This window comes from Penicillium robsamsonii, assembly GCF_028829455.1.
Source record: "Penicillium robsamsonii strain IBT 29466 chromosome Unknown utg000001l_segment0_segment0, whole genome shotgun sequence".
In the NCBI taxonomy this organism is placed as follows: domain Eukaryota; kingdom Fungi; phylum Ascomycota; class Eurotiomycetes; order Eurotiales; family Aspergillaceae; genus Penicillium; species Penicillium robsamsonii.
The window spans coordinates 1,836,355-1,850,665 of record NW_026643219.1 but is presented as its reverse complement, the minus strand read 5'-3'; the positions used below and the strand labels follow the sequence as shown (position 1 = coordinate 1,850,665).

At 49.4% G+C, this 14,311-nt stretch overlaps 4 protein-coding genes across 4 annotated transcripts; 3 read left to right on the top strand and 1 right to left on the bottom strand.

The window, feature by feature from the left end:
* Positions 1-13: 13 nt before the first annotated feature.
* On the bottom strand, positions 14-4,124 carry N7447_000736 (WD repeat protein; the record flags this gene model as incomplete). Its single annotated transcript, XM_057225012.1, has 2 exons — positions 14-3,749; positions 3,940-4,124. 2 exons carry the CDS (start codon positions 4,122-4,124, stop codon positions 14-16), a joined length of 3,921 nt encoding a protein of 1,306 aa, XP_057089028.1.
* Positions 4,125-5,655: 1,531 nt separating this feature from the next.
* Positions 5,656-8,518, top strand: hmt1 (putative vacuolar ABC heavy metal transporter (Hmt1); the record flags this gene model as incomplete). Its single annotated transcript, XM_057225011.1, has 3 exons — positions 5,656-6,000; positions 6,056-7,212; positions 7,273-8,518. 3 exons carry the CDS (start codon positions 5,656-5,658, stop codon positions 8,516-8,518), a joined length of 2,748 nt encoding a protein of 915 aa, XP_057089027.1.
* Positions 8,519-9,284: 766 nt separating this feature from the next.
* Positions 9,285-10,145, top strand: N7447_000734 (Mth938-like domain-containing protein; the record flags this gene model as incomplete). The annotated part of the gene is made up of 2 exons (XM_057225010.1): positions 9,285-9,828; positions 9,943-10,145. 2 exons carry the CDS (start codon positions 9,285-9,287, stop codon positions 10,143-10,145), a joined length of 747 nt encoding a protein of 248 aa, XP_057089026.1.
* A 369-nt stretch (positions 10,146-10,514) lies between these two features.
* On the top strand, positions 10,515-12,374 carry N7447_000733 (alkaline phosphatase; the record flags this gene model as incomplete). The annotated part of the gene is made up of 2 exons (XM_057225009.1): positions 10,515-12,042; positions 12,094-12,374. The coding sequence occupies 2 exons, from the start codon at positions 10,515-10,517 to the stop codon at positions 12,372-12,374; spliced, it is 1,809 nt and encodes a 602-aa protein (XP_057089025.1).
* Between the last annotated feature and the right edge of the window lie 1,937 nt (positions 12,375-14,311).

The following is a 14,311-nucleotide window of genomic DNA, read 5'->3' as shown; positions in this document are numbered from 1 at the left end:
CCAAGTCTCAAGCTCAGTCCCTCGAAGGAGGGCCCGTGCGAGCCGAGGCAACACTTTCCTTCTCTTGCTCATTCGGAGTAACAAGTCGCACCCTTTTAGGCGACATAGCGCCGGGCGAAACCGGCGCTGGAGAGGAATTATTGTTTGTCAAAGTGATCGGGCCAGCACCGCTGCCACCGGTGGCAGCGGCAACACCAGCAACACCCAGCATGCCGCGTACTTTTTCGACAGCCTTACTTTCACCCTTAGTCCAGGGATCACGCTTGACGAGTCCGACACCGGCGGAGCGACTAGCAGAGTCGCGACGCTTGGATTCCGCCTGCAGGGCTTGGCGGTTTAGTTCGCGACGTGGACCAGGCCCGCAGTCATGCGAGCAGCCGGCTGTGGCACAGCCGCCTTCGCTGGTTGAGATGTCGCCGAGCCAGGTTGTGATGCATGCTATATGGCCACCGTGGCCGCAGCCTTGGCACCAGGTCCAGAGGGCGGAGCCTTTGGGCCGAGGTACAGTGAAGGGCTCGGTAATATCGATCTCTGACGCTGGGATGGGTTCAGTGGGAACTGAGGATTGTGTCGAATGGGTCGAAGTGCTTTCGGAGTCTGGGTCAGTACTCGTGAGGGATGAAGTGATTGGTGGAGTTTGCTGCTCTGAAACCCATTCTGGGGGTGGATCAAGGCTCATGCAAATAGAGCAAGGTGCTTGAGGTGTGCTGCAGCGATAGCAGCGGCTGTTATCTTGGGTGGAATTTTCAAAAGGTCGTTGACACGTGTAGCAATAGACGTTGATGAATGAATCTGTCTGGGCGTATTCGTAGACGGCAGGGTATGTTGATACACAAAATAGGCGGAGCTCTGCTGCCTCGAGGTCCATCGAATGCCGAATCAGGTGCTCATTGTAAGTTTTGAAGACAGTTTCACATTCTTCATATGGGAGAATTTGTTCACAATCCCGGAAAAGAACGTGCAGCTTCTGGAGAAGATGGGCCGCAGCCTGTATATCGACTAAGCTGCTGCTACTATGGTAATATCGGACTGATTCCTTCAGAATCGCTTCAATGCCCCACGGTTTCAAGTCCGTTCCGTCTGGCGTGAGTGGGATCTGGACTCGCGCGATGCCGCCTATTGTTGAATAGGGCATGGTGCCGAGGTCGAGTGTATCATCTGGTGGGAATGGTTGCTGATATCTTTCAAGGGGGGTTGATTCTGTAATCAAAGGGGGAGGGCTCGACGGGCGCTCTAGATGAAGTCGATCAGTCTCCGAGACGACCTGGTCAAAGATCTCATCCTCGGATTCCTCACGCGTAGAAGCTAGAATCGACCCTCTTCTCAGCGCTGCGGTAGACTGTCCGGCCTCCAGAGATTTAGATGCCTCGAGTTGTCCAGTAGACGAGTACGACGCGCCAATAGACTTGGAGGGGTGCGAACTGTCGGTGGATGTAGAGAACATGGGAAAGCTCTCTGAAGAATCATGCCGAGTATATCGATCGGGGCGAGGAGGCCGATTAGGTTCCATTGGCGATTCAAGAGTCAAGGGTTTCTTGGGAAATTGCTTGTAGTCACGAATTGCTGCACGTTTATCCTCCAGCTTTTGGTCATAATCATCCTCGGAATTTTCCCGAGGGAAGTCTGGATGACCACGACGACGCCAATCTGCTTTGCCGGCGATTGCCCGGGGTGCAGACCGTTGCTCTGTGTCCAAGTCTTCTTGTGTAGGGTCCCATGGATACTTCGATGGATGAGTATCATCGGTCGATGATAGCCGCCCACTCGGCAATGGTATACGGTCTGACATCCCCCAGCCATTATGATCACTCAAAACCGAGGGCGGAAGAGGGTCAAGGTCGATCGCCCCATCGCTCAACGAGGGGATTTGGGAATCAGTGCTCGACCACGAGTCTTTTGGGGAATCGGGCAATGGTCGCGCAATAGGGGTGGTCATATTGGACGAGCTCTCAGCCTCGGGGACCGCTTCCATGACCCCTTTGAACAACCGACTTTTGACCCTGTCCTGTCGACCATCATCGGGTCGTGACCTGTCTATCAAGCCTCCATCCTTGGATGACCTGTCTTTCAGGCCAACCTTCGCTGGATGATCTCTAGCTCTACGTTGGAGTTCTTGAAGAATAGCGAATTTGACAATTCTCCAAGTCTGAGCCAATTTGGCCAGGGATACCTCATCTGCACATTCAGCGTTATGGTCCAGTGACTCTGTCAAAGAGTTCAGGACATCGTTCTGCGTTCTATGTTCACTGTGCTCATCCATCAACGGTGTATAGTGGCTTGCCAAATACCGAAAGACTGCTGGGTCGTTTGTGGCGCCCGGAACGCTTGTAATGATTCCCACCTGACTAGGCATTGGGGTCGCCAGTTTGGCTAATGCTTGCTCTAGAGGGAGCACGGGTATGAAATCCACTGCTCCGGGTGGAGTACTACCCAAGGACTTGGATGGTCGAATCGCGGCCGATTTGGTATGCCGATTCCGAAGGGAAGTGGCCAAAACGGCTTCATCAAAGATGTCATCTGCAGGGCTTTGACTTAGTGATCTCTCGCCAGTGCTGTCCTCGTCTTCTTCGGGCAGTAGAAATTCAGCGGCATTGACCCCCAGAGGGCGTCGTCTGGGCCGTTGTTGACTGAACGCAACAAACTCGCCATTGGGACTCCAGGCTACGGAGCACATCGGTCGGCGATTGACCACAGTTGGCGCATACCGGAGATCGGTCTGGGTAAAAGCCCCAGCCTCGCCGACCGTCCACAAGAGATCCTTAGAGCGCCAGAGCAGATCTGATGCGGGCGAGTCGTACCGATCGAACTCGCGAAATGGAACGTGCGGGCGACGGAGATCCCAAAGGTGAACGCGTGGGTCTTCTTTGTCATAGGACGTGACAACTTGAGATGATTGCCATTCTCCCGAGGAAGGAGACTCACCAACCCAAGAAGGAGGCCTCCACCGCACATTTGTGACCGCCTGGGGTGTTCGGAATTGGAATGATGGTTTCTGCCGTCGCTCTGCAGATGAAGAAAAGTCCCAGACCTTTACCTGACGATCCGTGCCACCACTGACAATGTGCTTTCCATCTGGGTGCCAGTCGACGGCGAAGCATGGGCGATCATGAGCAGCAATTCTCATCAGTGGAGCGTTGACCTTTCGATAATCCCACATCTGGATTGCGCCGCTGTCTGAAGCAGTTGCAAATATGACTCCATCGTTGGGAGACCACCGGACGTCTCGGATGGCATCGCTGTTACCTTGATACGAATGTTTACTGCCGCACGTAGAAGTTCCACGGTTTGCAGAGGCGGATCGCAGATCCCACATCCGAATTGTGCCATCTTGACTACCAGACAGGAGCCAGGAAGGAAGATGAGGATTGAAGGCAAGCCTGTGCACCTGGCGGTTGTGGCCATGGAAACGACATAACTGGAGGCCGGGCCGCTGTAGGTCATAAACCACAATCCGACCATTCGCGACTGCAGTTGCGATTATCCGGTCATAGTTTCCATGTGACCATTTTACATCCTTCACATTCAATTGGTCCTTGTGTGGCATCGAAACGCCCACATCGTGGTGGGTAGATGCATAGCTAATGACTGCATTGCGAATATTAAATTCCTCTGACGAGCGGTCTGGCGAGACCTGGATGGTTTTAAGAATCTCCTTGCCTGCGATAACCGCATGTGTCCGCTCAGGCGAAATGTCCAAAGCCGTGATTGCGATGCCTGTCTTGTGGGTCACCGTCTGCGGTTCTCCTGGTCTTTACAGAAGCATATAATTAGAAACGGAATATTCCATTGGCTCAAATGCAATTTCTCCGATCACACTAGCTCCGATGACCAAATGGCGGGGGTGGTCACTGCATTCGTGAAAACAAAGCGGGAAAAACATGGGGAGTAAACCAGGGAAGTAGGGGTATCAGAGCGGTGTGAGAAAGCTGCAACACTTACAGTGATTTGGATCTGATCGGCCGGGGACCATCCACACGACTGCTTTGGGGACTAGGTGGTCTCGAGCCCGCGAAGAAGGGTTGGGCGAATCTAGCAAGGGCATTGGCGGCGCGGTTCGAGTACTTCTGTGGTGGAGGAGGGGGAGGAGGAGGTACCGGAGATCGCGAACCTGAGAGGTCCGACATCATTCACAGCCAGGTCTCCATTCTGGCACACCGAATTGGAGGGAGAAAGATGCGGAGAGTTGGAGATCGTCGAGATGCAAGCGGTGAGGGAAGGATCCCTGAGGCACCGACAATCCATGCCTTACTGTTATCTGACAAAATGTACATCAATTTTAACGTTGCAACGTTGTTACAACTGTGACGCCTCACATATAGGGCATCAGTCAGGTAGTTGTGCTATTTGTACTACTTCATCATAATTGATGTATTTCTTAACTCTTTTACCTCTTGAAAGCCATCGGGCCGAAACACATGTTAAGAGCGGTCTAGAAGACAACACATGAGAGAGCTCAGATTGGAATATGATCTTATGAAGTAATTTGTCCGAGGGAACATGTCCAATGACCAAGATACCTACATATGTATATACTATCTATCAAACACAAGAATGCGATTCTAATTTGTCTTACCTCAACCGGGGCTTCGGGACGGACACGAGACACATGGAGAAGATATATTCATAGATCTTCAGAGATGACATATATACTTTACAAATATACATCAAGTGGCCAATCCTTTGAACTGCGCCTCGGGGGTGCCACCGAAAGTGACTAGAAACACTAAGAAGAGGCAAATATGAGACATTCAGCTAATCACGTACATTTAACGGGAAGCCTAGACAACCAATCCAAGCTGAAGGTCACACATTCGCGGAGAAAAGGAAGAAATCTAGATTACATTGCCATAATGACTGGGCTCAGATGATCTCGTTAATAATTACTTTCATGAATTTATTTTCCTTGGCATAGTTAGTGAAGTCATATATGCGTGGATTGTTCTCGATCTAAAGATCGACGATCCTTTTCCCCCCTGGTTTGTCCTTTAGGACAATTTGAACTTCAACCATCGGGTAGGAAAGGTTCTAGATTGATTATTTTATATTATTTATATTAAGAATTCAACCATCGGAGACAAACATTCCTAAAGAGTAACTCGGAGAAGATATGTATAAAGAGACTCGGAAGCTTTAGGTGAGTTATATATCAGTGGATCCCCTTTTTTTTTAGCTGCAGCAACCTGCAATCCACACCGTCATTTAGACCTAGACATCTGATATTTATATATATATTCTTTGCCTCTTTTCTTCTTTTGTCTTTTGAAAAGTTCCACCCTTTTCCTTCTTCAAAAAATACTTAAAAGCCTTGGAAAAGGAAGAAGAAACAACAGTAGGGGGAAAACATTAAGGAAAATAAGGAAAAATAACATTATATTTCTTTTTTTTTTCTTATTTCTTTTTATGTTTGCTTCTGATACAAAATCTCCATAATATTTTACTTCATTTTTTCTAAACTTCCACGTGGAAACCTGTTGAGGTTATCTCCATCCTTGGAAGTTCCCCCATTCCACGCGTCGATCTTTCGCCATACCCGTCGTTCACACCCGTCCAGTCCTTTCCGATCCGAACCCGGCCTCCCTTTTCCTACCTTTCTTTCGAGGAGGCAATCTTGTCATGGACCTTGTTTGAAACACTCATTTCTGGGATATTTAGGCAATGGATCCCCATGCAGCCCTTGAGCTGCTGGAATACTTGCGCACCTCTTACCCAATCTTCCTTCTTATCCTCTTTGTCGTGGCCTTCGTGGCTAACACTACCATCGCTGCGAGGAAAGCCAGCAAGCATGAATCTCAATACTTTGGCCCTGGAGGGCGACCACTTCCTCAGCGAACTCGAACCGTGCCCGCCTACAAATCCCAGGAGTTCTCGCGGAACGTCAAGCGAGTTTTCAATTTGCTCTCCGTGACCGTTCTTCTGACTTTCATTTTGGATGCAACCATCTATATCGTACATGTGATGGTGGCTAGGTCAGAGAACTGGTGGCGAGGACAGTCGTTTGTGGTACGTTCTATTCGGATGGTTTGGTGTTTCTTGACAGCCGTTGACACTATCACAGATCTACGTCGTCGGTTCGTTCTTCGTCTACGCAGTGCTGCTCATGGCAATGCTAGACACATCTCCCTCGCCCACTATCGCTCAATTTGTCTGTTGGTCGGTCGCCATTCCAATCGAATTGGTTATTGTTAGCACCTCCCTCTCGATCTACACCTCGGTTCACCACGAGCCGATTGTTGGAGACCCAGAAGGGGGTCGGGTCCGCAGAAGCATTACACTCTGGGAGTCCTTGGAAGTGGGATCAAATAGTGTACGCATCCTGATTTTGTTTGCACTGGTTCTTCTCTACGCCTGTCAGTCATTCAGCATGAAGAGTCACCAGAAGGCAAGCCGACGGACGAATGGAGCCACGGAAGCCACGGGCCTTTTGGATTCCGGTGGTGCAGAAAATGGCAACGGGAATGGACATGGGAACGGAACTGCCAATGGTCACTCATATGGCTCGACGAACGGAGCCCCTCACCCCGAAACTTCCAAACCTACCGATCCATGGGTGCGTCCGACGACTATTCCTTCCACCAGCTGGTGGGAGTACCTGAGCGGGTACTCGCTATTTTTCCCATATCTATGGCCGTCCAAATCCCGCCGCCTGCAACTAGTTGTCACGTTTTGTTTTGTGCTCCTCATATGCCAGCGAGTCGTTAACGTCTTGGTACCCTATCAAATCGGAGTCATTACAGGTTCTCTTGCCAATGGTGAGGGCGAGGACTTCCAAGTGCCATGGCTTCAAATCTGCCTGTATGTGCTATACCGATGGTTGCAGGGCAGCCAGGGCTTACTTAGCTCCCTGCGCTCTAGCCTCTGGATCCCTGTGAGCCAGTATTCTTACATGGAGCTCTCCACTGCTGCGTTCGAACACGTCCATAGTCTCAGCTTAGACTTCCATCTTGGAAAAAAGACCGGCGAAGTCCTGTCCGCCTTAAGCAAAGGTAGTTCGATCAATACTTTCCTTGAGCAGGTCACCTTTCAGGTGGTGCCAATGCTTGTCGATCTTGTGATTGCGATTGTTTTCTTCATGATCGCATTCGATGTCTACTATGCTCTAGCTGTCGGGATTTCCACCTTTGGTTATCTTTATGTCACTATTCGCATGGCCCAGTGGAGAGCAGAGATCAGAAGACAGATGGTCAATGCCTCGCGACAAGAAGATGCCGTCAAGTAAGTCAGAAAAACGCCATTTATGATATAATATGTAGGACTAACTTATGCTCTTTCTAGGAATGACTCCATGGTCTCATATGAGACAGTGAAATACTTCAACGCCGAACAGTACGAATTTAACCGGTACCGGGGCGCTGTGGGTGACTTCCAGAAGGCCGAATACCACGTGCTGTTCTCTCTAACACTGCTGAACACCTGTCAAAACACCGTGTTTATGATGGGCTTATTGGTAATGTGCTTCATTTGTGCATACCAGGTTGCTACTGGCCAGCGCCCTGTGGGAAAGTTCGTGTCTCTACTGGCCTATATGGTCCAACTCCAGGGCCCACTCAATTTCTTCGGCACCTTTTATCGATCTATCCAATCCGCATTAATCAATGCCGAACGCCTGCTAGAATTGTTCCGTGAGCAGCCAACTGTGGTCGATAGCTCCAGTGCTACTCCGTTGGCCACGTGCAATGGTGATATCAAGTTCGAGGATGTTGAGTTTGCCTACGATGCGCGCAAGCCCGCGTTGAACGGCCTTACCTTCCATTGCCAGCCGGGAACAACCACCGCCTTGGTTGGTGAGTCTGGCGGAGGTAAGTCCACCGTCTTCCGCCTCCTGTTCAGGTTCTACAACTCCGGGAATGGACGTATCTGTATCGATGGGCATGATGTACGGGACATCACGATCGATTCACTCCGCCAGAACATTGGTGTGGTGCCTCAGGACACTGTACTTTTCAACGAGACTTTGATGTACAACTTGAAGTACGCCAGGCAAGACGCCACCGACGAGGATGTTTTCGAGGCTTGCCGCGCTGCCAGCATTCACGATAAGATCATTGCTTTCCCCGACGGTTACAACACCAAGGTTGGAGAGCGTGGTCTACGGCTTAGCGGTGGCGAGAAGCAACGTGTGGCTATCGCTCGCACCATCATCAAGAATCCGCGCATCATTCTATTAGATGAGGCAACCGCAGCTCTAGACACAGATACCGAGGAGCATATCCAGAGGGCGCTTTCTACCCTTTCACGGGGTCGCACCATGCTGGTAATCGCTCATCGTCTCAGCACCATCACTACCGCAGACCGCATCTTGGTCTTGTCAGAGGGTCAAGTGGCTGAAAGCGGCACCCACGAAGAGCTTCTGGCTATGAAGGGCCGCTACGCCAGCATGTGGCGTAAGCAGATCCGTGCTCAAAAGGCTATGGCAGAAGCTCAGGTCTTAGCCGAGCGAATCCGCACTGCAACCACAAGCGATGACAGCTCCAGTCAATCGGATGAAGACCGCAACGTTGCCGGTCATGGAAGCAACTAAACCAGTAATCCCCGGACCGCTAAAATAGGAACAGGGAATGACTCTTGTTTAATCTTTAACATGTTCATACGTTTTTGCATATCCTTACAAGAAAAGTTCCCAGAGGCAGTAATGATCGGAGGCAGCATGATATCAAGTTTGATGTCTCATCTCGAGGGGTGAGAACCTCTCTTTTTTTTCTTGCTTATTTCTCATTTTTCGGTTCATTCGTCCTTCAAGGTATCGTTTTCTTTTTCTTTTCTTTTCTCTTGTTTTGTTGGCGTTTTGGGTCTACGACGCGTACGATGTTATCATCTCTCTTGTCCTTGTTTCACATGAACCCAGGCGCAGAGAGTCAGGCTTGCGACTCCTGCAAAATCAAAATAGATTAATTGCTAGGCTCAATATTAATATAAGAAGAATTCAATTCACGTGGATCATAAATATGTACTTGCTTGTCTGCCTGCGTTTATCTGACCAAGTCCATGCCCACTCTACACAGAACCATTGTCGGTTTCTATAAGATGTCTAACCGTTCTTCTTTCTATGCATGTATATCCTTGATACACGTTACTGCGTGATACGTTTAAACTTATGCAGAGGTACGTTAGTGTGTATCGATATGTAACTAGGTCTCGGGGCCGCTAGCCTCTTCGCCAAGACTCTAGAGAGCTTTATTTCACGTGACACTCACCGTAGACCTTCCGAGCCACCACATCACCAGACCAGGAGAGTATACAACATAGAAACAACCCGAACTAGCCGCTTTGTCGACCACACTACACCAATGCATTCGCCATCGCCGCAACTCTTGCGTGTTATGCGCACGTCCCTAGTCAACACCCGTCGCACCTCGAACTTGACTCGATTCTGCCAGATTCCATCAGCAACTGCAGCACCATGCCTCGTCTTAAACCCTGGCACCAAAATACCATCAACACACCGCAACTATAGCTCACCTATCCGACCAACCCGCATGATTCCACGCTCGCACGCGCATAAACCCGTCAGCCGCGACCGCGGCCCAAAATCCAAAGAAGACACCCAGACAAACTTTGATGCATTGAACGTGTTAGGCAACATCCCTGCGCCAACGACGGCCATTGATGCATGCCTAGATTCTGGGTTCCATCTTAACAATGGCGTCAAGCTTACCAACGGCGATGGGCTGTTGCTGGTCGGCGGTGAGGCATTTGCGTGGCGGCCGTGGAAGGCTGTCGAGGGCGCAGAGAGCGATCGTGTCGCTAAGGATGCTATGCTCAATACCAAAGGGCAGTTTGAGCTTGATGAGTCGGTATGGGGGTTGTTGAATCTTGTCTGGCCAAAGCCTGGTATGTTCGCTCTTCTTGCTTTTTTGGTCCCGGATATGTGCTTTTGTCCACGGATATGACATATTTGAGCTTGATTGCAAAACTGGTTTTCAATTTCTAACAGTTCCGCCACAGACATGCTCATTCTTGGTCTTGGTGGTTCGATGTTCCCTCTCTCACCTGAAACTAAGCGTCACATCAACTCGTTGGGCATTCGTGTGGATATTCTCGATACCCGAAATGCGGCCGCGCAGTTCAATCTGCTTGCTACAGAGCGCGGTGTAGCTGAGATTGCCGCTGCCATGATTCCTATTGGGTGGAAGGCTAGACCTCTCTAGGTGTTAGGTTGCCTTGAGAATAGTATGTATTATATAGATAATTTGAGTATATAGCCTAGGCCGATTCAAAACGACACAATTCTTCTCCCTACATTCCCCGGTTGTACAAAAGGGTAAATGTATTTCTTACACGTTGCATAGTTACATGATGCAGGAACGTGACCTCAGGACGTATCATGTGAGCCGTGTTATCTTATCCTTATCTCCCGAACTCCGCCCCCACGGCTCAGGGTCACTCAGGGTCAAAACAACCTTGTCAGGTCGAAATTGAAGCTCTCGACCTTGTCGATCTGTCCCCACCTTTCCCCAGTATACCGCACCGAGGGTCAACCCGACTCTATCACTTATTTCTATTCTGTCTTTACAGCCATGGCGCAGGAAGAGTCCCTCCTACCTCCTCGCGTGTCCTCTGACGACGGCTCGTCGATCCCAAATGAAGAAGAGGAGTACGCTCTCCTGACCGGCGAGCGAACAGCCGCCGAAAACAAACGACGGGTCTGGCCTTCCTGGCGGGAAATTGGAGTGTTTTCCTGGGCCGTTATTGCAACAATTTTGGTAATTGTGCTGGCTGTGCTCTACCCGCACAAGTCAGTGGAGCAGCCTCAACCCCATCATGGGTCAAACACGACCTGGGGCCCTGGAGGCAAGCCGACGGGAAAGCGGAACATGATCTTCATGGTTTCTGACGGCATGGGGCCTACTAGCCTCTCGCTGACTCGAAGCTTCCGGCAATACACACATGATCTGCCATTCGATGACATACTGGTCTTGGACAAGCACTACATTGGAACTTCGCGAACACGGTCAAGCTCTAGCTTGGTGACAGATTCTGCAGCTGGAGCAACCGCTTTTTCGTGCGGTCGCAAGAGTTACAATTCTGCCATCTCAGTGCTTCCCGACCACTCGCCTTGTGGGACCGTACTCGAGGCGGCTGCGTTGGCGGGCTATAAGACAGGCCTGGTTGTGACTACCCGCCTGACGGATGCGACTCCAGCATGCTTCGCCGCGCATGCTAACTTGCGGAACTACGAAGATCTGATTGCCGCCCAAGAGGTTGGAGAACACCCTCTCGGCCGGGTCGTAGATCTTATGCTTGGTGGTGGACGGTGCCATTTTTTGCCCAACTCACAGGCTGGCAGCTGCCGTGGTGATGATCACGATTTGATCAAGGTTGCTTCTCAGAATGGGTTTGATTATATCAATGACCGTGCGGGCTTCGATAGCCTCAAGGGCGGCGATAATGCCACTTTACCGCTACTAGGCCTCTTCGCTCACGGGGATATCCCGTACGAGATTGATCGACGTACTCAAACTGAGACCTATCCCTCTTTGGAGGAGATGACTCGTACCGCCTTGAAGGCCTTGAGCAAGGCCACCGAGGACAGTGAGCAAGGGTTCTTCGTCCTGATCGAGGGCTCTCGCATCGACCATGCTGGCCATGGCAATGATCCTGCCGCCCAGGTTCACGAGGTACTGGCATACGACAGGGCCTTTGCTGCCGCGCTCGAGTTCCTAGAGAACGACTCCACCCCTGGCGTGATTGTGAGCACTTCCGACCACGAGACCGGTGGTCTTGCCGCAGCACGACAGCTGCACAAGAGCTACCCCGAGTATCTGTGGCTTCCGAATGTCCTGGACAAGGCAAGCCACTCTGGCGAATACCTTGCCGCTCGACTAAAAGAATATAACTCCGGGCCGGGCAAAGACGCCAAGGATTCGACTAAGCAGTCTTGGATCCGACAAAACCTTCTTAAGGATGGGCTTGGCATCGATGATGCTACAGACAAAGAAGTAGATGCCTTGCTCCACCCGGACCCCCAAGTCACTTCGGCATATGTGTTCGCGGATATGATCAGCCGCCGCGCCCAGGTCGGTTGGAGTACTCATGGACATTCTGGTAAGATAATCTCAAGCAGTGACCTATGATAGTATGCTGATTTCGTTATAGGTGTTGACGTAAACATTTACGTGTCGTCTAGCAAGGACGCTTGGCCATTGGTTGGCAACAACGAGAACACCGACGTCGGAAACTTCCTCGCTGAATACCTTGATCTCGATGTCGAAAATGTGACGAAGTTGCTACAAGACACCAAGTCTGGAGCCTTGCAATCATACGACTGGATGGGTGATCGCCTGGGATTGAACTTCCATACCGATGGACTAGACACTTACCATGGAGACTTCAGGAAGCGATCAGCCGATGATTGTGGATGTGGTGCTGCTCATTAAACGATAGTCGTCACTCGACGTTTTTCATATTGTATTGATTTCTGTATTAGGCCGCACTGTGAATATTTCGGGGTTTCATCATCATACATACTTATACGCAATTCAGATCTTTCATTTACTTGCACCTCCGTGTATAGCTGATACTGGACTTATGGAAATAAGTGCTGGCATTTTAGTTGCTATTTTCTCTAACTTCAATGTTGCCTAGTAAATCTTCAATAGGCATACATATCACTTCATCACCACACATTTTTATCTCCAACCCATATCCTAACAAAAGCACAAATCCAAATCACAATGCCTTGGTATTACAACCAGGACAGCTCTCCACCATATTCATCATCTGGTGCACAATATTACTCTCCAAAATTACACTCAGACAATCGGCATCCGGACGAAGGGTAGTCGGCCTCATGGTGACAGTGTACGGCTGGCAGGCAGAACAATCAGGGTCAAATGGCAAAAGGTAATGTTGGAGCTGCTCCGGATCGTTGATACGGTTCAGTTGGCGGAATATTTCGCGGCAAAAGAGGTAGAGCTCGAAGCATGTGTGCTTGCAGTTGGGGTAATGAGTCTCTACAAATAGACACATGTTAAACCAGCTCGGGTGAATGGCACACGCGGCTAATTGCTCTATGTGCCCGTCTGCCTCAGAGAGCTTTATTCTGTGTTGACACGGTTCGAGGTAGAATGTCTGTTTGCGCTCGCTGCTGGTTGGACTGGTTAGATCCTCTCTGTGTGAATCTTGAAAGGGCGATCGGTTGATTGTGGTGACTTTGCGTTAGAACATGTGCCAGAACAGAGAGATTGAAAATCCATATACGAATGGGGCATTGCGCAGTGATAAAGTAATGCCCTATCAAGGGCATAGTAAACAACGCCAGGCTATATAGAGCAGTGATAAAGAAGCAAAAGTGAGTTAAGCATTTCTATGTTGTTACCCTATTTACTCCACATAACTTTGTTTATATACCTCATTATCAAAGGGATCACTGTCCATAGATTATCTACAAGGTCTAGAGCACAAGGCCAAGATATTTAAACATGATCAAATGCAAACTGCTTATAAGGGTATGTTGTGCATACCATATATTTTATAAGATAAGAAAGAAAAAGTGGAAAGCTTATTATGGAAGCCAGCATAGTGAGATAGAGGGAAGCAAACAGATGGCATGGACAAAGCCAAATACTAGATGCCACAAGCTATGATGGATTAATGCCTTTACCCGTATTTAGAACATTAGATGAAGCTATCGTACATGGAAACCATATGTATACTACCTATCTTTCTCAACTGATTGCAATACCTTGTAGTTCCAATTTTCATGTCGAGGGCAATAAAGCTCTCCAACAACAATTATCTTGATTGCGATGTGGTTAGATACTGAAATAAAAAGAGAAAAGACTGCTTAATTGTAGCCATCGCTTATCATAAAACGGCTATATGATCTCTTCTACGAGGAAATCATGGACTTTATGTTTAAATTGAATTATCACAGGCATCCCTTTAGTATAGCCCCATGGATATGGGCAGACATGCTCTTATTTCACCCTATAGCTTAACCTAGGAAACTTTCTCGGATGGCGTAAACCCCACGTGCACAAACCAGGTTGAAGCATCCCAGTTAGAACATTTGCTAGTTTAAAGTAAGAGAATCCTATATCTACCTACACTTGTTGTTTACGTACCTAAGTGCCCTCTCTCTGTTTGTTCACATGCAGATAACCTTCACTTCACCTAATCACTTTGCTTCATCATCACTCATTTCGGTCAAATCTATCATCGAAATCTCGGTAACCATCGAGGTCCATCAGCTGTTTGTCCCATCAGTAGACTAACTCCCCCAAAAGGAAGCAAAGACCTCGAAGATGGACAGGTTTCTCCAGGACCCAGAGAGCGAGAAGCTCTTGAACGAGCACAATCGGGGTCTCGAAAC